Raw genomic sequence first — 22,254 nt, 5'->3', positions numbered from 1 at the left:
TGTTCATCTTGTGGTCAATGATGACCCCCAAGTCTCTTTCTTCCATAGTGGTAGCCAGCATAGCACTGCCAAGCCTATAAGGATGCTGCAGGTTTTTCCTTCCAAGGTGGAGATCTTTGCAATTTTCAGTGTTAAACACCATCAAGTGTTTAACACTGGTCCACCAGGTCCATCCATTTGCTGAGCCTTTCCAGGTCAGCCTGTATCACCCACCTGTCTCCTAGTGTGGATGCTTTGCCCCGAAGTTCGGTGTCATCGGCAAACTTGGCCAGTCTGCTCCTGACTCCAATGTCCACATCGTTAATGAAGAAGTTGAACAATACGGGTCCAAGGACAGAGCCTTGAGGGACCCCACTGATCATAGGACACCATGATGAGTGACTTCCATCAATTACTACCCTTTGTGTCTGACCACGGAGCCAATTTCCCAGTCAGCAGATCGTGGTGGACCTAAGGCCACAATTGGCCAGTTTTGCCAAGAGGTGATCATGGGATACCAGATCAAAAGCTTTTTTGAAGTCAAGATATGACATCAATTTCCTTTCCCTTATCCAGGTGATAGGTCACCTGGTCGTAAAAGGAAATGAGATTGGTCAAGCAGGACCTACCTGCACAAACCCGTGCTGGCTATCCCTCAGGATGTTGGTGTCGGCCAGTCCTCTAAGGATGGCCTCTTTAATAAACTTTTCTAAGATCTTCCCCGAGATAGAAGTCAGGCTGATGGGCCGATAGTTTGCCGGATCCACTTTCCTCCCTTTCTTCAAGATAGGCACCACATTGGCCGCCTTCTGGTCTTCGGGCACTACACCAGAGTGCCAAGAGTTTTCCAAGATCCGTGCCAGAGGCTGGGATATAATGTTAGCCAACTCCTTGAGTACCCTGGAATATGGATTTTCAGGGCCAGCTGACCTGAAGGTATCCAGCCTCTCGAGCTGTTCCTTCACGAGGTCGGCATTTATGGAGAGCAGGGGTCACCCGCACCCGGACTTCCCTGTCCCATAGTGGGCATGGGCATCCCATGGGACTGATGAAAGACCGCAGCAAAGTAACCATTTAATAGGCTGCCTTTTTCCTGGGCGTCAGTTGTCTGTTGTCCCATCTGGTTCAGCAAGGGTCCAATGTTGCCCTTGCTTTTCTTCCAGCTCCCCACATAGCTGAAAAAAGGACTTTTTATTGTCCTGGATGCTGGAAGATAGTTGGAGTTCAGTTGCAGCCTTGGCTTTCATGATTTGCTTCCTGCAGGACTGGACCAGTGCAGAATATTCCTCCTTGGAAGTGAATCCCATCCTTCATCCTTTGTAGGCCTTTCTTTTTAGCCTCAGGAGGTCTGCTAGGTCCCTGGAGAGCCAGGGGGGCTGCTGTGCCCTCTTGCTACCTTTCCTCCAAGATGAAATAGAATTAGCTTGTGCACTGAGGATCGTTCCCTTAAGGAGCAACCACTCTTCCTGAACTCCCCTTCCCCTGGGGTCATGGTCTCTTAGGGCCCACTGGCAAGCCTTCTGAGCTTGTCAGAGTCGGCTTTCCTGAAATCAAGGACTTCTGTGTTGCTGACTGACTTGACAGCTTTACAGCAGATGGTGAAGGTGATCAGCTCGTGGTCGCTGTCACCCAGCTTCCAATCGGTCACTAGGTCGCCAATTAGGTCGCCCCCAGTAGCCAGTACGAGGTCGAGCAGGGCTTTACCTCTCGTTGGCCTGTAGACATCTTGAGTCAGATAGAGGTCATCCATGCACGATAGGAAGTTTTGCGACCCCTCAGATTTTGCTGAGTGATCCTCCCACGAGATGTCTGGGTAATTGAAGTCACCCATGAGAACCATGGTCTGGAGCATGCTGCCACACCCAGTTCCCGGGTGAACTCCTGGTCAAGCTCTTGACTTTGGGTGGGAGGTCTGTAGTAGACTTTGAGTGAACAGGGCTAGTACAACTGTCTCGGTTATATGGAATTCTGGTTTAATTCATTTAGATAAAAGAACTTGTACTATATATGTCTAAAATTAAAATTTTTTGGAAGAAATGGAAGTGTTCTCTATTTAAGAAATTATTCTGAATACTAATGAAATGGATTGGTAATATTAGCTGAGTAGTCTGTTCCAGCTGGCCTGTTAATTTCCAAGAGCAGATATAGAAGTAGTAGGCCAAACTGCTGTGAAATTGAAGATTTAGTTATCTGTTGCATTTAAAATTAAACACTGTTTTCCATTTTGGAGAATGCCTTTGAAAATATATATACAAAAGTGAATTGTATAGTGTATATTTCTTAAATAAAACATTGGAAAATGCCCAGTGTAAAAAGTGTATCAGTGTGAGAGAAGCTGCAATAACCCTATTCTTCTAATCCCTGTTTATTTGTACATCTTAGCTGTGTATTAGAATATAATTATAGAGGCAGGGCAGAGTGGCATCTCAGAGACTAACTTGTGCCCTGCCTTCTGTCTGACTTCAGAATATAATTGTATATATATTATATATCAAAAATATATAAATTAGTGCTGTTAGTGCTGTTGCACTTTTATCTAGGATGACTTATTTTTGAGGCATTTTAGTGATAAACATATTTAGCTTTAATACTCTGTTGCTTAGCGACAGAAAGGTGTAATCATGTTTTAGTTTTTCAGTTGGTGTATAGATAATTTACTGCAGGGTTAACGGTTACAAAGAGCTGAGGCATCTTCCTGGGTTAGCCCATTTCTGGAATTCTAACACTAGCCCGTGAACTAAACCTACAAGTCACTGTGGAAATACCTGTTACTACGTTTGTGCAATTTTTAAAAGAATAAAAATGGACTTCCTGTTTTAGCTTATGGTGACTCATTTCTTAAACCGTTTTTTGGTTTTTTATTTTTTTTTCTCTCCCTCCCCCTTCAGTATAGTAATTTTCAATTAACTAATTTCTCCCAGTTTCTTATACCCTCACCTACTCAGCTGCCACACATCTGAGCACCTGTGTCCACTCTCACATAAAATTCTGAAGCAATTGCTGAAGGCCTGATATCCAGAGGATTTATTTAATATACCAGACTGCTATCCAAAGAATGATACAAAAACTTGGTCATCAAGGCATATCATGCACCCCAGAATGCCTGGGTGAGAAGTCACCCCTGTTGTAGTTTTCAGGATCAGAGTTGGGAATTGCAACAGTGTGGTTATCCCTTGAACCTTCTCTGGAATATTCTGTGTTTTTTTTTTTTCATGTTGGCATCTGGCTTCAATATATCTGAACTCTATAGCTATGGAGCTATGCAATTTTGCAAAAATCATGAAATCTGGCATTATTGGTGAAATAGGTACGTAAAAACTGTGGGTGGAGGTGGGGACTTAGTAAAAAATAAATTGTTAGTGCCCCAGTGAGAGCCAGCAGTTCTCATGGCCACTGTGCCTGGCTACACAGTCTGTGAAGAGGGTAGGGGAGCTGCTGGCACAAAGGAGAGCTGCCCCTGCCCCTTGCCACTGATTGACTAAGAAGGCTGCCTATTATACATCCGTGTCCATCTCCACCAATCGTTGGGGAGGGCTGGGGCTGCATGAATAATAGCCTTGGAACACAGGGTCAGTCAATGGTGAGGTGCAGGGGCCATATGACTAACAGACTTTTCAACCAGTCAGGGGTAGGAGTGTGGGGGGGGCGGGGGGGGGGGGGGAGGTTGTCATGTTAAGTGCATGAATATGGTGGTTGACCCTCTGATCTGCCTGTGAAATCAGCTGCCTGCCTCCTCAATTTGGGTAGAGCCCTAACTATAGCTATTCAAGGTTGATGGAAAAGCATAGGAGTGCTATGTAGGTGCTGGATAGCAAGGATGACTGGAATTCTGCCCTTTATTCTGCTTTCTTGGATCTTTTTCCCCCCAGTGAATAGATCCAATGCTTCTCTGCTTTTGCTCCTATTTCTTCCTGTCTTTATCTGGGTGATTCCTATTCTCCAAGATGGAATAGTAAACTGATGAGGCAGGTTAGTCTTAAGTGCTCCTGTGTTCCTGAACTGGGTACAGAATTATATGTCAGGCCCCTAGCAGACATTAATGGCACAATTAACATGTTAATCATGCCATAAATGGCAACACACCACATGTTTAGCCAACTTACAACCCCATAAAATGGCAAACTAATCACAAAGATACTCCACATATAACATAGAACATCTTTGTGGCTGGTTTGTGAGGTACCTTAAATCAGGCCTTTGTGTGCAGCATTCCCATGCCGACAGTCTTCATCTGATTGTTGGCATAGGGATCAGGGTACCCGAGGGTCTTGAACCAGGCTGGGGTTGTCCAGGGGGTTGCAAGTGCTGGGCAGGGAGAGCTGATTGTTTCCTCTGCTTGACAAGTTGAAAACTGTGCATCTTTCTTGGAGATAGGGCAGCCTGTAGTCTCGAATTGGGCTGTGGATTTCCAGGGGTCCGCTTGCTTGTGCATGGCTTCAAACTTGCCACATGAAGAGTGTTGACTGAATTCCTCTCTCCAGCACTTAAGAACTGGCTCACTTGGCAACCCCACGCTGGCCTGCACCATGCACGCTTTCAATGTGCTATTGCAGGTGGAGGACTCCATATATGGTGACAAGTTGAAATGGCAGAATTGCATGTCCTGGCCTGTACACATGCTAGGACGTGTGATTGTTAGGATTTGGGATCAGATGCTATTGTGCTTTTAATTTAATGTGTTCCAGGGGCCTTTATTTAATATAAATCCTGTATGCTAAAGTCTTAAGTTAGCTATTTTTAGTAGACGACCTCAGCCAGAGGGAGAAAACTAGGCTTCTTTTATATTGCATGCCTCCTTGGGTAAGGTTTGGCACTTTTTTTTTTTAATGTAAAATCAGAGGTTTGTATTCACCACAGCAAAACAAGACAAGGTTTGGCACAATTCTGTTAATGATAACGGTTTAATTTGGCTAGAGCTCTTGAAACCTTTTGAATCAGATTTTGTGCTCTTTGAAAGACAGAAGAGAGGGTCTGCTTAGCCTCTTAGTTTTTGCCAGCTGTGTGCCTCAAGCCTTGCACAGCACATGCAGACCAAACGGCAGCTTATCTTTTGTCATGCTAAGGTCAAAGCTTGCTTCTTCCAAGTGGGAATTGTGAAGAGGTGAAAGAACCAACTAAAGGGAGAAAACCAAAATACAATCTCACTGTCTCCTGCATGAATTGGTAGTTATTTAATTACTAGTAAGGTATAACATGTATTAATTTGTAGCTACTTTACTGAAGGAGTGGGGTTTTTTTGAGGTGGGGGGAAAGCTTCTCAAACTGTCAGGTGTCTTAAAACTGCAGTGTTTAGAAGTTGCATGACAGTTTGACCTTTCTACTCAAGTGCTAATCGTATTTGTTTAATAGTGCCTGCAAAAGGGGGAGCTGGGTCTTCAGCATTTTACACAATGGGTTTATTTTGCATTCCCACAAGCTGTTCTGGTTCCTTGCTCATCTGTGAGGACCTTTAGCTTTCACCTTGACAACAGCTGTAGTACAAGTATGCAGTGTCAGCTCAAAGTTCTGTATATAATTTAATATCTGTATAAAATATCCAGTAATCTAAGAGAGAGTGTGCAAATTAGCTGAATTGAAAAAGTCAGTGTTATAGTGAATGTGGAAATATAACTGCAATTTGTCACAAAATTTCCAGGCTGCCTTCCTAACAGAGTCTAGTTCCAGTCTAATTATCATAGAGGACTTGGTACCTTGGCTATAATGAAAAATATCTTGCAAATCTAATTATGTGAAATGCTAACTTTCACTCAGTATGCGTGTTAGTATTCTGAAATTGAAAATAACTTCGAACACGCCCACACCCTGTAACATTTTTGGATCCTTGCATATGGTCTGGAGAAAACCAGTGGAAAACTATTTAAAACCCTTTCATCATGTAAAGGTGTAGATTTTTGTAAGGATAGGAAATCCAATTTTATAGATGAAGATGAGACTCTTTAAAAGGGGTGCAAAAGGTGGCTCGTTATTTTAAACTTCAACTTGTGTAACTTGACCAGAGGATTGGAACAGGTGATCTGCAGCTACATCCATGGACGCTTCATCTATTAATCTCCAAAGTTTCTGCTCTTTGGGCCTCCAAGAGCAGAATTTATTCTGAACAGACTTCCAAGTGTTCAGCATGTTGTTTGTTACAGTTCAGCAGGCTAAAGAAGTATAAGTGAGCATAACTATATATAGTTTTGATTAATCAAGGTCTTATGTGAACCTATGACAGAATGAAAAGTTGTTCAAAAAGGATTGACATGTTTATACCTGTTCTATTCTTTTATGATCTAGCTGATGTTTTTTGGAATCTTTTTGTGCCTGGATGCTTTTCTCTATGTGTTCACCCTGCTTCCTCTGAGAGTTTTTTTGGCAATGTTCCGGTTCATCACTCTGCCTTGCTATGGCTTACGGTAAGTAGGTTTTGCTTTCGTTTTTTTCTAAAGAAAATATGGTTAGTGTTTAAAGAATACTAATAGTTAAGTTTTTGTAATTAGTTTGTTTAATTTTATGGCCCTCAGTCTTAGACTTTTGCAGCCCATTATTAATTCAAGAACTGTAAAAGAGTTTCTTACCCCCAAACAACACAGGGAAGTGATACTAGGTGTGCTGTCCATTCAGTCAATTTGCTTCACTGACTGCATTATATCAAGTTCATAATTATTCTTAAGTACATTGAGATGAGTAAAAGACACAGCAGACAGCCTTATCTCTGGGTTTATTCTGTTAAACTATCTTTCTTGCGAATGAACTGGCACTCTTTGTACCAATGTGACCTGGATGAGAATTGAGACCTGTGGCTCTGTGTTAATATACATACTTAAGAGAATTTTGTGAAAATAAAATTAACCCTTTTTTAAAAAAGGGTAGCAATATAAGATGCATGATATTTATTTAAGGAAATGGAGTGGTAGTTCATTAATGGGATTTTTAAGGAACTGGCTTTTGTGGGATTGGTAATGAATATACAGGCTTTCATTCCAAGGCTGTTAGGTTAGATCAGTATTAAAAGTTTTAGAAAGCTATTAATCTCATTCTGAAAAGGGATCTATCTCTAGTTGGGCTTTATACAAGATTTGGAATATACTGTATATGATTGGTGAGAATTTCCAGGGCTGGTGCCCATGCTGAATTTTTATTTGGATAAATAGGTGTGTGAAGCTAATTGAATTGTGTTTCCACAAGCTGTACTTCAACCTGATAATTGTGGGCAATTTACAGTTGTAATACATTCATGTAGTGTTTAACAAAACACGTTATTTGAAATATATTATTTTAGAACCAATCTTGTAAAACAAAATGAAATTAGTTTGATGATTTCACAAAAAAGCCATGGCTTTTGAAGCATCTTTTATATGCATGGAAATTTTGTGTGCCTATTTGGAGATAATTTTAAAACTATTAAAATGATCACTAGATGGCAGCCTTCAACATCTTATCTTTCTCCTTAAATTCAAGCTTCAACCTAGGAGAGTTTTCATAATGCAGATATGGATTTTATCGCCATGTACAGCAAAGTATCAATTTTATTTTTTATTACCAATTAAATTATGTTTTAAAATATAAAACTTGTAATGATGTTATTAAAATGTAGTTAAACTCTCAAGTGGCTTAAAAATGGCATTGTCAAGATTTATTCTTATTGACTCTTACTCGATTCACACCTTACTGCTGGACTTGCAGGTTCAGCGTAGTTTGGAAACACATTTTTTCTATTTGTTTGTCATAATCTGGAATAAAAACATAACAGACAGACAACTATATTTACACCTTAACAACTCCATTGCCTTCAATAAGGTTGTACAAATGTCCACAGTCCAACTTTTTATAAATTTTAACTATTATCTGTAAGAGTCAGTAGAATCCACCTTATTCTGCTGAAATTAACTGTTCACTTTTTGGGACTAAAGGAAATAAGTAGGAGGAAAACTTTTTATTTTTATTACTTACGTCAGCAGCTATGATTCTCACTGTCCTTAAAGGAGTGGATCCTTTCAGTAAAAAAAGTTCAGTTATGTGCAAACACTTTCCCAATGAGCCTCACTTTAAAACATAGGTCCAAATGCATTTAGTTAAACTCTTCATTAGACAAGCTTGCTAATACTTTGTATGCCACAATAGTTCACTGTCTCGTGCTTTGTCTAATTCATGGATATTTTAAATTGGTTCACGCTTAATTAAAGTTTACCATACACTGTAACTTTATCTGTAATTATACAGTAAGTTTGTTTCTAGACATAGTTCTGTTTTACACGTTTGATACTTAAGCACACTGGTTCAGTTTGCTATAGCAAAAAATAAGATTTGGGCTTTAATTTTAAAAATTACCAGGCTATGATTTGTATCTAAATAACATTTAGGTATGTGAAACACATCTACAATTACTAAAGTTATTGATTACAAAGCAGATGACTTGATATCTTTAACTTTCTCTTCCTCAAATTCAAGTGGGTTCTCTCACCCTTATTTCAAACAAATTAACTTCTTTATAGCTGTAACATCATATTCCATTCTGTGTAGTAAATAAAAGTGCTCCTCCCTTCTTTTTCATTGAGAACTTGGTAAAGAGATTGGCTAACATTCTGTGTCCATTTTACTCTTTTATTTTTCCTTGAAATTTTTAATGCTCTTTCTAAAATAGAAAAAGATTATATTGCTCTGTTTTTGAAGGAATAAAGATCTGGGTTTTTTGGTATCAGTCTATTCATGGTACTATGTAAGGTACTTAAATGAGAAAAAAAAGGAACTGCATGTAGTAGTCTTTTCTGTTTTTTCTAACATTCATTCACTTAAAGCTATCTGAGATGGACAGGAAGATTTACCATATTTTAAAAAAGTTTCCAATCTCATTTCTATCTCTTTCTTCAGGTCTGACATTCTTCCTTTATCTGGTAGAGAATGCAAATTCTTTTGCACTTAATGATCAAATCATCATTGCAACTTACTTCCTTGGTCTAGATTTTGGTTCTTTGAGAAAATTCCAGTTCTGTGTATTTGTCAGTACAGTACCTTCAGAGATGCTCAGAATTGCTTAAACCACAAAGCATGTGTTGCTAGAACAATTCAAGTTTGTCATTGAGAAAAATGCGAACTGTCTTTTTTATCTCTTTTATAGTCAGACTTGGGGTACTGCTGGACTTTCCAAACCTCCATGTTTGCATAGCCTGGCAAACTTAACTTCCTTAGGTCTTTCTTCCATATGTACATCTTCTGTAATCTCCTCCAAATATTTGACAGAACTGCACAGGAAGTTGAGGAAAATTGGTGAATCAACCCTTTAACACAATTCAAATAACTTTATTATATATATATTTCCTATTTTCCTAAATCAAAAAAAAAATCCTTCTTTGCTAGTCTTTATCATAAATTAAGCTCTGGATAATTAACCAAGATATTCTTCAGCTGCTTGAGCATGTGTTAGAACCAGAAACCATTTATTGTAAAGGTTTCCAGAAATTTGACGGAAACATCTTTTAAAATATTTACATTGCTTGAGGACCGTTTCCTTGTAATAGTCCTGTAATAAAAAGTACTTTTTTACACTTCGGACTAGCAAGATCTGGCTCAACACATAAGTTGTTCCAGGCATAATGCATCTTCTGCCAGGCTATGCATTTTCTAGAAATGTTGATTTTTTTTTTTTCCCTTGACCTTTTAACCTAATATAGCTACAGTCCCTTGAAGAAATGACACAGGCCACTACTGCTCACAAGAACGTTGTGCAAAGTGTTAAAAGTGAAACCTTAAAATTGCCTGTTTTCTACAAGACATTTTGGATACTAAATCGGGTGCTCTTTGCCCCTAAAGAAAATGAAGCCTGTAATTTAGTCATGAAATCAGTAAGGACCAGCTCAAGTTACATCTTTGTTCTTTCTTGAAAGAAGGGCTTTCTTGTTCCTACTGACCTACACCTTTAAAAAATGACAAGAAAATACTTATTTAGGCAATACATACATATAAATAGGAAATGTTAACACCCAACTAGCATGCCCTTGAAATGCTTCATGAAGAGTGTGACTCGTTTTGTTTTTTGAGAGCAAATAAACAGACTTTCTCTAAACATGCTTGTCATACAGGGTATCTTACTGCTCTGTTTCATTTCCTCTGAAAAATGAGTAGATTTTTGTCTAGTTATGACTAATTTAGCTTACTTCTACTACAGATGCACCTCAAAGTAACTGTAACATACCCCATCCTCCTCATCAAAGACCACAGGGCTTTAGTCTTTTCCTTAAATATATCTGTTGCATTACTTGAAGGAAAGAATTATAGCAGAGAACTTTCTATGGGGGAAAAAAAGCTTGCTCACTTTTCTTTTACAGATCTTATTCCTTTGTTCATGTTGCCAGACTTGCTTAAAAGTAAATTTCAGTTCACTTTGTAGACTTGGTCCCAAGCCTTATTTTTTGCTAAGGACTAGTTTCAGCTGTTTAATATACACAAATCCTTAATTGTCTAATTAAGTTCAGTGAGAAAACACATGTCTCTTTCTAGCAGAATGTATTCTGATTTATCGCTTAAAAAAAAATCCCAGTTTCGTTCTGTATGTGCTGTATTAGTCTCAGAACAGGTGTCCCTCTTTCCATAATAGTTCGTAGCGTAGCAACATTACAACCTTCTCTTTCTCTCTCTTTCTTGTAAATCAGACCGAAGGGAAGAGCACTTTCACTTCCTTTATAGGATGGAATGTGGTGTCACAGGGACTCCTCCATGGTGAGTAAATTCTGATTTTTTTCCTTCCATGCTATCAGACAAATTCACATCTTGTGTGTGAATGAACTGATTACTTGTACAGCTGGACAGCGTAGGTAGATAAAACAGCATTCCTGTATAGAGAAACTTGACACTTTGTATACAATGCCCACAATTATTCATCACACTGTACAGGAACGCATAAAGACCAATTTCTTACTATGTAGAATAGGTTTACTTTTCTCATGTCACCTTATTGGGGCCATTGATCACCTTATTGGGGCCATTGACTATATGGTGATTTTAACTAGTTTGTATATTGAGTGTATGTGCACTACTTGACCAGCATTTAAAATCATAGCTCCTGATGTAGTTTTGATTATTGGTGATTGTATCCAGCCTAGTTTTACTTCACGTTATATAATATTCTAACTAACTCTTGCATAAACCATCATAGTTGTATATCGAACATGATGTATTTCAGCCAAAGAGATCTTATTTTGTGTGTAGGAGGCTTTGTTTTTGTTGTGTTGTGTTGTTTTTTTACTCGATTGAACGATACAACTTGTCTCTTGATAGATAGATAGATAGATATGTTTTTTTTTTTTTTTAACTGACCGTGTTTCATCATGTGAAATTAAAGGACTAATTTTGTTGGGTTTTGGGAAGGGAAGATTTGGAAAACTTTTAGGCCTTTCTCTGCATACGAAAATACAGTCATCTTTTGAAACATTCTCTACTCATTTGCTAGTTTTTAATATGGTAGTTAATTTTCTTTTTTAAAAGTAAATTAATGAACTGACAGCTTTTTTGACTAAAATTTACGTAGTCTTATTTTGCATTTATTTTGAAACAGCCCTCACAGAGGTCTAAGAATAAGGTTGGTTTTATTTAATTCTTAACATGGTTTTGTGCTGTGTTGTGTGTATGTAGCTTTTGTTGTTTAAAGTGCAATTTGATAATGGTAAATTTATCCCTTCGTTTGTCTTAAATCTTTACTTGTGGTAGATATCTGTTAGCAATCACTGACATCAATGAACCCTATTAAAGCTGGTCAAAATGGATTTTATTTCTAAGTCGTCTTAATTGTGAAATCAGGAACAGTTTTAGAAGATTATTTTTAGCAGATTCTCTTATACCTTTTGAAAAACTTGGACAAGTTCCCTCTTGTAAGTAACCATGCCTCTTCATCAGATTCATTCTGGTGGTGTTTTCCTTGACATTTTAATTGCTAGAGAGACTTCTGAAAACAAGGTATCTTAAATATTAACTTGTTCATGCCTCATTTCAAGTCACAATCCTCTTTTAAATCATAGTTCATTCATGTAGATATAATTATGATGTACAAGACTTCTGATGAGGAAAAAGTTATGCTGTGGAGTTTGTCTAACAGTCTAGTTTCCTATAAATGTCGTTAGTAACAGTAAAAATGGAGAAGGAAAACTGATTATACTTCTTGAAATAATACAACTATTTCTAAACACAATTATTTCTCCAAGTAAACTTTTAAATAATTTTGAGAGAACCTTTTATAGAATTATGTCTGCTATTATACGAGAGAGAATAAATTCTCTGAATAGATTGGACCAAACCCAGTTATAAATTCAAATGTTTTATTTAATGACGTGGATTTAATGAATATAAATATGTCTAATATTTGTAATACATATACACTGTTTTCAGTTTTTAAATTTAATTTTTTCTGTACTAAACAGCTTTTTCACTTCCCATTGTTCTTATTTGTGCCAAATATCATGCAGGTTGGCACTTCGTCTTGTGAAATAGTGTCCAGGTTTTTAAAAGATTTGAATGAATTAACACTCTTTTTGTATCAATGTGACCTGGGTGAGAATTGAAACCGGTGGCTTTATATTAATATAAATGCGTAAGAGAAACTTTGTGAAAACAAAATTAACTCCTTTTTTTTTTTTTTTTTTTAAAGGGGAGCAATATGACATTAGTTGAGTAATCTTAGTTAAGTAATGTATTAATAATTGACTCGCCACAGAATGCACAGCATTTGATACTGAGTAGGAAAACAAAAGCAAATCTTCTTGTTTAAACTAAACTCCTCATTTAGTTTTACAACCGTTAACACTAAGGTATTTTAATGTGTAAGCCAGACTGCAAAACTAACTAGTTTGTAGCACTGTCTCTGCTGGGGAAAATGCAGCAGCAAAGTAATCTTTAAATAAGAACATTTTATAATAAAATCAATTTTATCTAAGGTATTAATACAGGTTATATATTAATAAATATTTTAACTTTAAAAAAATGATTTAATTGGCATAAGAAAATATATCTAAACTACAGTCAGAATTACAGCAACTATAATATTCAGTCAGAGTTGAAAGTTGTCTTTGCAAAAGTAGAAATTTTATTGTCATGTAAGAAATGCTAGGCAACTATAGCAGTGTACTTAAAATTCAGTTGCTATAATTTAATTGAGTTTTAGTAACTTCAGTTGAAATTTTGCATTTTGGTCTCTGGCTGAATTTTTTGTAAGCTTCAGTGAAAATAATCTGAATCCGTTTTGAGAGAGGTTGGCAAAATAATTAGCTTTGTCAGTGTTTTAAAAACAGTGACTCTCTAGTTCTAATACCTTTTGGGGTGGGGGGTTGGAACCATACATTGAATTTTGGTAGGAAGATAGTTCATCACTCAAAGACATTTTTCTGATTTCCCACTGGAATATCTATCTAGACATTCTCTTCTGATCACATGAGAGCAGATCAGAATCTGTAGACAAATACAAGTTAGTACACATTGATATACAATTCTAAATAAACTATAACCACTTGGAAAATAAAGATGATGAAAGACAGTTCAACAAAGACTCCTACTGAGTGAGTGTGCAAAATAAAGATGAAATGGACTATAGTAGTCCCAGATATGTCACAAATGAAAGGTATACCATCAGTTCTGGTTCCTCATCTCAAAAAGATTAAAGTAGGAAAGGTCCAGAGGAGAGCAAAAATACTATAAGCAGACAAATTCCATATAAAGAGAATTTTAAGATTTATGTAGTTGGGCAGTGAGTATAAAACAGTATATTAGCATCCAATAACAACTTACATGTAATGGGTGCTGCTCTTATCCCTTCAGCAAATAGAAAAGCCCAGCAAAATTATAAGCTATTGCATTAAAGAGAATCAATTAAAAAATATTTAAAGGAAATATTTTTATGATTCATAATTAACTACTGCAACTTGCCAAAAGACTGATCCTAAGGGTTAAATACATCTCCAAAAGATTATTATATATGTGAATAATAGGGGTGCAGTGATAAAGATTTTTTTTTTTTTTTTTTGCCCAGTACTGAAATAGTCAATTAACCAGCAGTATCAGCCAGTACTGATCTGATTGCTAATATGCAGCCTGGCAGCTCAGAGAGCAGCATGTGGCTGGTAAGTCTGCTGGGGGAAAGAGGTGTGGGGGGGGTTGCAGTTAGAGGCCCCCGTGGTCAGGGAAGGAGTGAAGCAGGGCATGGGACAGCCGCGGGCTGCTTGTCTGGGCAGAGGGGGGCAGCTACTGTTGCTGCGCTTACACTGGGGGAGGCATGGGGGTCATGTGACCTCTAAATCTGTGCAGGGAGAAAGGGAGGCTGCCCACTGTGGGCCTGGGACTGCACCAGCCTCTTCCGAGCAGTGGGGCTGGCATCAGCAGTTCTGGGAGGGGGGGCTGCAGCCACTCCAAAATTTGCTATTATCCCCCACCACACACACACACACACGCCCCAGCCCAGCCCCCCACCAGGAAGAGGCTGATGCCCCAAGCCTGCAGCAGGCAGCCTTCCCTCATCCCATACACTGATCCAGGGGGCATGTTCCTCCTGTGAGGGTGCACACAGAGCTGCCTTCCATGCAGACAAGTCTCCTGTGGCTCCATTCTCTGCCCCAGCCCCACTCCCTCATCATAGGGTCCTCGATCTGTCCCTTCCTGCACCCCTTTCCCCCCCATTTCGCCTAACGTACCAGCAGGATGCTGCTCTCCAAGCTGCCAGGCTGCATTCCTAGCTGTATGCATGCACATGGCATTTTATCAATGACATTCTTGGCCACATCAGCCCAAAAAAGCCAATTTCCAATAATGTAAATTTTTCTTTTATTGGTGCCGATACAATATGGACCAATTATATTGGTGCATCTCTAGTAGATAAGTTTACTTTAAATAAAAATTAATAAAGCATAATAACTTTCAGAATAAAAATCAAACATTAGGTGCTTAGCTTGAATTAGAGAGTGTGTATTAAACATCTGTCCAGGGTGCATTATTATACAATGTCTGTTCTTGATTTTTGTACCTCCAAAGCACTGATCTGTAGTAGAGAGAGTAGCTGTTAAGGTAGATGGACCATTTGATGAGCTTTACTTTGATATCTGCTCCTATGTGAACTTTATAGACTCATGCTGCATTTTGAATTGATATTTTTTTTAAAGTTTATTAACAGTACCTAGACGTGGCAATTTAAAACTAAAATATACAGCATTAGAATTATAATGATTACTTTTATTTTGTTGCTTTTCCTTTTATTTTTGCAAGAAATTTTCTAATTTTCTGTAGAAGATCAGTCAGACCCAGTTGGATGGCTTTTTATTGGGGTGGCCAAGGGAATATCTATGTATAAGAACCTTGTGAGGTATTGTGAACTATCATTGCAAAACACTCCTCAATATTCTTGGGCAAAGGGAAAGTTGGTTACCTGCTTTTTGCTATCTAATTGCTGTAGAGAGGGGCTATAGAAGAAATACTGTCATTGATCCTTCTTGTGATACATTTGGTAGAGACCAATAGCTTGACCTCTTTTAAAATGTGTGCGTTTGTGTGCACGCATGCACGAAAGTTATAGAAAAGCAGGTAGATACTGCATCTCTTTTTTTGTGGCATCAATACCAGTACTAGCCAGATAAGAGATATGAGCATCTAAAGCCAGTTAAGGCAGGGGTGGGCAAAATGCTGCCATTCTATCCGGCCTATGGGACCCCTAAAAAAATTAGAAAATTAACAGTTATCTTCCCCCTGGCTGCCTGTTATGCAGTCGTTGATGGCTTGCCAAAACTCGGTAACCGACCCTCCACCCGAAATAATTGCCCACCCCTGTCTGAAAGGCTTTTATACTACAGTGACTTCTGGTGATTTAGAGTTAATTTTGTGCTGGACACCAGTAAATTGAGGCGTTATTGTAGTCTGCTTTACTTATGCACTAGTAAATGTTAAATAGCTTTAATGATCCAGCTGTTAGAACAAAGACTAGTTTGGCAAGGACCAATGGCAGTACACACTGTGCCTGGAGCTGTTTTTCTTTGTTCCTAAAATATAGTACAAATGTTATCAAAAAGAAAAATATTTATATAAATCTGGTCAGTGCCTGTACTGTTGAAGTGTGTGGATTTGTAATTTTCTTCATTGCACCATTTTGGTGTTCTTAAACTAGTATGAGTCTAGATGCTTGAGTTTAGTTTTTTTCCAGCCAGCAGATGGAGATGCAACTCTTACTACCATGTGAGAGGTACTTAAGACATGTTTAGAATAACATTTGCATCAATTTGCATGCCTTAATTGATTTATTTGTTAACTCTTCATTCTTGTAAACAATGTTCTAAAACAGTTTTTCTCATCAGTGTTTTCATTGAACACGTCTGTTTAACGTATACTGAAATGTGTGGTTGTTTAACTGAGGATACTAGTTGACATGGATTTTCTTCTTATTGTCATGAATGTAATAATTTTAAGATAGCATGAATTTATTATATGCTCAATTAACTCAACATTTTTAAGAAGGGTGGAGGGAAGTGGAAAACTTAAATGCACCCTGAACTTATATATATATTCCCATCATGTATTACTTTATTTACAGCTTTCACCAAAATAGTACAATAAAATGAGCAATAAAAATATTTACAAATAAAATAAAAACATTTATATTTATTATAATTTTTATGAAAAGAATGCAGCAAGATTATCGGTTCTACCAGTTTACACAAGATTAAAGAGCATAATGTATGATGATATCAAAGAAAAGGTAAAATAAAGCAGTGCATGATGAAACAAAATGGGGAAATTCTATTTGATTTTGGTGCTTTACTCTTTGTGCAAGTTGCATAAATACACTTAAGGAGTATAAGACCAGGCTCTAAAGAAAAAGCCAAAATTTTTTTCTTCATTAGCCCAGAATTTAATATTTTCCATTAATGGAGAGAGCAATTTCCCTCATTTCTTCAAAAACTAAACAGGACTGACCACACATGATTTTTAAGTCATCTGTCTCATTTTTCCTACGAGAGCATATTTTGTCTAGATATGGAATCTGACACCAGCCACCCATGACAGCTGTAGATCAGAGTGGATCTCAATTTAGTAAAGGTCCCTTGTTGTTTTTAGTTTTGCGCCACAGACAGAGGTTTCTGGGCCAAAGGAGCGTTTTATAGATCTTAAAAAAGGAGAAGTTGAAGACAGCCTCACTGCCATCATATCTGTCTGGATGCTGGCATCTTTAATTCTTAAATTTATGTCTTGTTTTAAATATGGGGAAATACTGGATCAGTGGCTCTCCATATGTTTCCCAGGCCACTTTGTCTGTAGCACAATATAGATACTGTTTAACCATTTAAACCAGGGTTTATTTGGCAAAGGAGAGGCTTCTAGAATGCACTTGTTGGGGTATATGGTAGGTGTAAAATATCTAATTTTCATCTAGTAGTTTTGAGTGTGTTATTGAGGTAAGGTGCTCACATTTATCACTCTGGTTTTAGCATGCCTGAGGGCTCCCTCTCCTTACCCCCTGCATATAGAATTAGGTAGAAATAGAAGCCACCTTAAAATAATTAGAAATCTTTTTGGGTAGACAATAAGGTCAACCCAGAGTTCTGTTCCCTACAATAAAATGTATTCTACCTTGGATATATTTCCAAAGACCAATTCCTTCGTTTTTTGTTGATTTTTCAGTTAGTTGAGGCAAAGTACTGTTGAAAGGCATCCTGTAACCTTGTGACAATTAGTGCTTCATCTGCAGAAAGCAAGAGGGATATTGGCCTTCAAAATCATGAGTGCATGGCATTGATTCCATGTTAGCACCTGATTTAAATTATTTAGGAATAAGTTGAAGACTAGCAGAGCAAGCAGGCATACTTGATGTACTCCTTTCCTAGTCTGGAAACTATTGGGCAGTGTCTTCATCAGCAACAGGGATGATGGCATAGAGTGCACCCTCTGAAAGTTTGTAGATGATACTAAACTGGAGTAGTAGATGCATTGGAGGATAGGGCTAGGATTCAGAGTGACCTAGGCAAATTGGAGGATTGGGCCAAAAGAAATCTCATGAGATTCAACAAGGACAAGTGCAAAGTCCTGCACTTAGGACAGAACAGTCCTATACACCAGTGCAGGCTGGGGGCTGACTGGCTGGGCAGGAACTCTGCAGAAAAGGGCCTGTGAGTTATGTGGACAATTATGCTGAATGAGCCAGCAGCGTGTCCTTGTTGCCAAGAAGACTGATGGCAATACTGGGCTGCACTGTTAAGTGTTTTGTTAGTAGGTCAAGGAAAGTGATTGTTCCCTCTATTTAGCACTGATCAGGCCACATCTGGAATACTATGTTCACTTTGGGTCTCCCATTACAAATTGGAGTGAGTCCAGTGGAGGGCAACAGAAATGGTGAGGGAGCTGGGGGACAAGACTTGTGAGGAAAAACCGAGTGACCTGGGCTTATTTAGTCTAGAAAAGAGGAGATGAAGGCTGCTATTAAATCCCCTCTAACTACCTGAAGGGGGATTCAGAAGAGGTTGGAGCTAGACTGTTCTCAGTAGTAGCAGATGATGGAACAAGGAGCAATGGTCTCCAGTTGCAGCAAGGGAAGTTTAGGTTCAATATTAGAAAGAATTTTCTCAGTAGGAGGGTAATCAAACACTGGAACAGGATATCCAGAGAGGTGGTGGAACCTCCATCCTTGGAGGTTTTCAAAACCTGACTAGACAAAACTTTGGCTGGGATGATCTAGTTGGGGATAGTCCTCCTTTGAGCAGGGGATTGAATTAAATGACCACCTGAGGTCCCTTCCAACCTAAACTTTCTGTGGTCAGGTCACCACCAGTCCCATAACCCCCTAGATGCTGTGTTTGAGTAGTAAGTGACAACAAATTGTAAGAGAACGTTGTACATTGATGTTATTGCCAGTTTTTTCCATAATTTTAACGTCAGTAGAATCAAAAGCTCCCTTTGGCAAAGTGTAGCTAAAATATTGGCTCTAGTTGGCCAAAAATAAATAAATTGTTTGTCGTTATTTTCCCCTGTGGCTACCCATAACTTCATTCAATATTGTTTCTTTTCTCTATCTGTTAATTTTTTATATTCCATTTTAATTTCTGCCCTCCCCTCAGGCTCCTACTTTGCCCAGCCCCCAGGGAGCTATGTGACCGGAGCTTTGCAAACAGGTGCACTTGTCTGCCCAGTGCGAGAGTTAGCACAGAGTTTGCTTAGGAGGGCCCATAGCCCTGCCTGTGAGCCCCCAGGGTAGGTAGTCACAGTAAGCCAGACCACCACCAGTAAAATATAGTTGGGCACACACTGCAACCCAAGGGTCTCCTCAGGGTCTGCAGCCCCCTGCTTCTGGCTTCTCAGAGGCGTCTACCCAGACAGAACCTATGGTTCCAGGCTCCATGTAGACGGAACCTCTGCCTCTTGGCTGTGCGGGCTGCCTGACACTCTTTCAGGCTCTGGGGACTGGGAGCATTGCCACCTCCCCTTGTGAGATCTGTTCCCTTTTGGGGTCTCTGGAGCGCCAGCTGGAGGAGCCCCAGGCCACAGTCCAGAGACTATGTGCCATCAGGGATGGTGAGAGGGAGATAGACTCTTACTACCAGGCCCTCCACTCCCTGGAGGTGGAGGGTAGACCAAGGTTGCCTTCCAGGACAAGGAGAGACTCGGGGACCTCCCACGCTGTCCAGCCAAGGGGTTGGACCAAGATGGTCAAGGGCCCCAAGACCCACCACACCAAGGTCCCTGCCCTGCTGGAGGTAGGAACCTCTTGCAGCCCCAGCAGAGCCTGCTAAGTTGCTAGCTTTGATAGGCAGCACAGGCTCAACTGCCGCTACCACCCCTGCTCTCCCTAAGACAAAACGCAAAGTGTTTGTCCTGAAGGGGACAGAGCTGTCCCAGCTGAGGTGACTTGGGGTGAGTGAGATAACAAGAAGCAAATCTTCTATTCAAGGGCTATAGGCTGTACAGGAGGGATAAGACAGGGAGAAAAGGTAGGGGTGTGGCACTCTATATTAAGGAGGAATACATATCCTCATCAATTAGCAAAGAATCAGAGGAGGGGCACTCTGAAGTGCTCTGGGTTAGAATACAAGGCAGTCGAAGGGAAAGAGACTTAACGGTGGGGATCTACTATAGACCACTCAACCAAGGGGAAGAGCTAGACCAGGAATTCTTAAGTCAGCTCACAGAGGTAGTTGGGTCAAAGGATGGGTGACCTGAACTTTCCAGACATCTGCTGGGAAGAGCAGTCAGCCAGGTCTGACCACTCACGTAGGTTCCTAGCCAGAATGCAAGACCTCCATCTAACCCAGGAGGTGCACAGCCCTACCAGGGGAGAGGCCTTGTTGGACCTGGTGCTGGCCACAGGTGACAACCTGGTGATGGGGCTGAGGGTGCTCGATCACCTGGGCGACAGTAATCATCGCCTGCCGGAATTCACCATCCAGCGCAAGGTGGCAAAGGCCTACAGCAAGGCAGCAGCCCTAGATTTCAGGAGGGTGGACTTCAGTGAGCTAAGTAGAATAGTTGGGGAGGCACGGAGGTCCTGGAGGGGAGGAGAGCCAGGTGTCCAAGAAGAGTGGTCGCTCCTTAAGGAGATGATCCTCCAAGCGCAAAGGGAGGTAATCCCAACGTGGATCAAAGGGAGCAGGCGGGCACACAAGCCCCCATGGCTCACCAAAAGCATCCGGGAATGTCTTCTAGCTAAAAGGGAGGCGCACACCCAATGGAAGGGAGGGGCCATCACCAGGGAGGATTGTACTGTGGTTGCTCAGGGATGCAGGGGGGGCAGTCAGAAAAGCCAGGATGGAAATGGAACTGGGACTAGCTTCCCGGATCAAGGACAACAGGAAGTCCTTTTTTAAATACATAGGGGGCAAAAAGAAGGTTCCGGGTAATGGGGGGACCGTGCAGAACACGCTAGGAAATTTGGTCGTCACACCAGACGACAAAGCCAACATATTTAATGATTTCTTTGCTTCCATTTTCCTGAGCAGGGACCGGAACAGTCATCCCCCTCCCCGGGCCCCCCTTACACCCGAAGGGAGGCGCACCTAGGCCAAGGGTTAGTGAGGAACTAGTTAGGGAACTTCTGGAAGGACTGGATGTATTCAAATCATCTGGTCCAGACGATCTCCACCCTAGAGTACTGAGGGAATTGGCTGAGGTCATTGCAGGACCCCTGGCATGGCTTTACGAGCACTCGTGGTTCTCTGGTGTGGTGCCAGAGGACTGGAAGAAGGCCATCATGGTTCCCATATTCAAAAAGGGGAGGACGTGGGAAACTACAGGCCAGTTAGTCTTACCTCAATCCTGGGTAAGCTTTTTGAGAATTTTTCTGGCACATATCCACGTGGGGCCAGCAGGCGAGATTATACTTAGGGGCAATCAACACGGGTTCATTAACGGTAGGTCCTGTCAGACCAACCTGGTGGCCTTCTATGACCAGATCACCAAATCCTTAGTTTCATAATTTCATACTTAGTAGAGTCGGAAGGGACCTGAACAGATCATCTAGTCTGACCCCCTGCCATGGCGGGAAAGAGTACTAGGGTCAAACGACCCCAGCAAGGTATACATCTAGCCTCCTCTTAAAGACCCACAGAGTAGGAGCCAGCACCACTTCTCTTGCAAGTTGGTTCCAGATCCTAGCTGTCCTGACCGTCAAGTAGCACCTCCTGACATCTAGCCTAAATATACCCTCTACCAGCTTGTGACCGTTATTCCTAGTCACTCCTTGTAGTGCACAGGGAAACAGAGACTTCCCCAGTGCCTCCTGATCCTCCCTGACTAGTTTGTAACAGGCCACTAGCTCTCCCCTCGGCCATCTCTTGTGGAGGCTGAACAGGTTCAGGTCCCGTAGCCTCTCCTTGTAGGGCCTGCCCTGCTGCCCCAATCATGCGACGCAGGAGTAGCAGTGGACATAGTCTTTCTGGACTTTCAGAAGGCCTTCGACACTCTTTTACTCCATTCTCATTAAGAAACTGAGGGACTGTGGTGTTGACACCCACATAGTCAAATAGGTTGCCAACTGGCTGGAGGGATCCACCCAGAGAGTAGTAGTGGATGGGTCATTTTTGATCTGGAGGGATGTGGACAGTGGGGTTCCGCAGAGCTCAGTCCTCGGGCTCGCACTGTTCAACATCTTCATCAGTGACTTGAACGAGGGGGTAAATAGCACCCTGTTCAAATATGCTGATGACACTAAGATGTGGGGGGATGTGGGCACGCTAGAAGGGAGGAATAGGCAGCAATAGGATGTAGACGGGTTACAGGGGTGGGTGGATGAGAATAGGATGGGATTCAATACCGACAAGTGCATAGAGATGCACCTGGGGGGGAACAACT

At 40.4% G+C, this 22,254-nt stretch overlaps 1 protein-coding gene across 6 annotated transcripts in view; it reads left to right on the top strand.

The window, feature by feature from the left end:
- Window positions 1-22,254, top strand: part of TAPT1 (transmembrane anterior posterior transformation 1) — an 87,750-nt gene that overhangs the window by 20,319 nt on the left and 45,177 nt on the right. Inside the window, exons 1-4 of one of the 6 annotated variants that reach the window (XM_019553147.1) lie at window positions 5,979-5,988; window positions 6,256-6,374; window positions 10,608-10,674; window positions 11,510-11,533. The exons of 1 other annotated variant lie outside the window; for it this stretch is intronic. In XM_019553147.1, coding sequence (XP_019408692.1) covers window positions 6,365-6,374; window positions 10,608-10,674; window positions 11,510-11,533 — 101 coding nt within the window. In that variant the 5' untranslated portion in view covers window positions 5,979-5,988; window positions 6,256-6,364. Of the gene's footprint in view, window positions 1-5,978; window positions 5,989-6,255; window positions 6,375-10,607; window positions 10,675-11,509; window positions 11,534-22,254 lie in introns of those variants that run through there. 4 more of the 6 variants (XM_019553149.1, XM_019553146.1, XM_019553144.1 and 1 more) reach the window with 4 other exon arrangements.

The sequence above is a fragment of the Crocodylus porosus genome, unplaced genomic scaffold (assembly GCF_001723895.1).
Source record: "Crocodylus porosus isolate Cpor-Errol unplaced genomic scaffold, CroPor_comp1, whole genome shotgun sequence".
Taxonomy (NCBI): Eukaryota; Metazoa; Chordata; order Crocodylia; family Crocodylidae; genus Crocodylus; species Crocodylus porosus.
The sequence above is the reverse complement of the archived record's forward strand: the minus strand, read 5'-3'. Positions and strand labels throughout refer to the sequence as shown.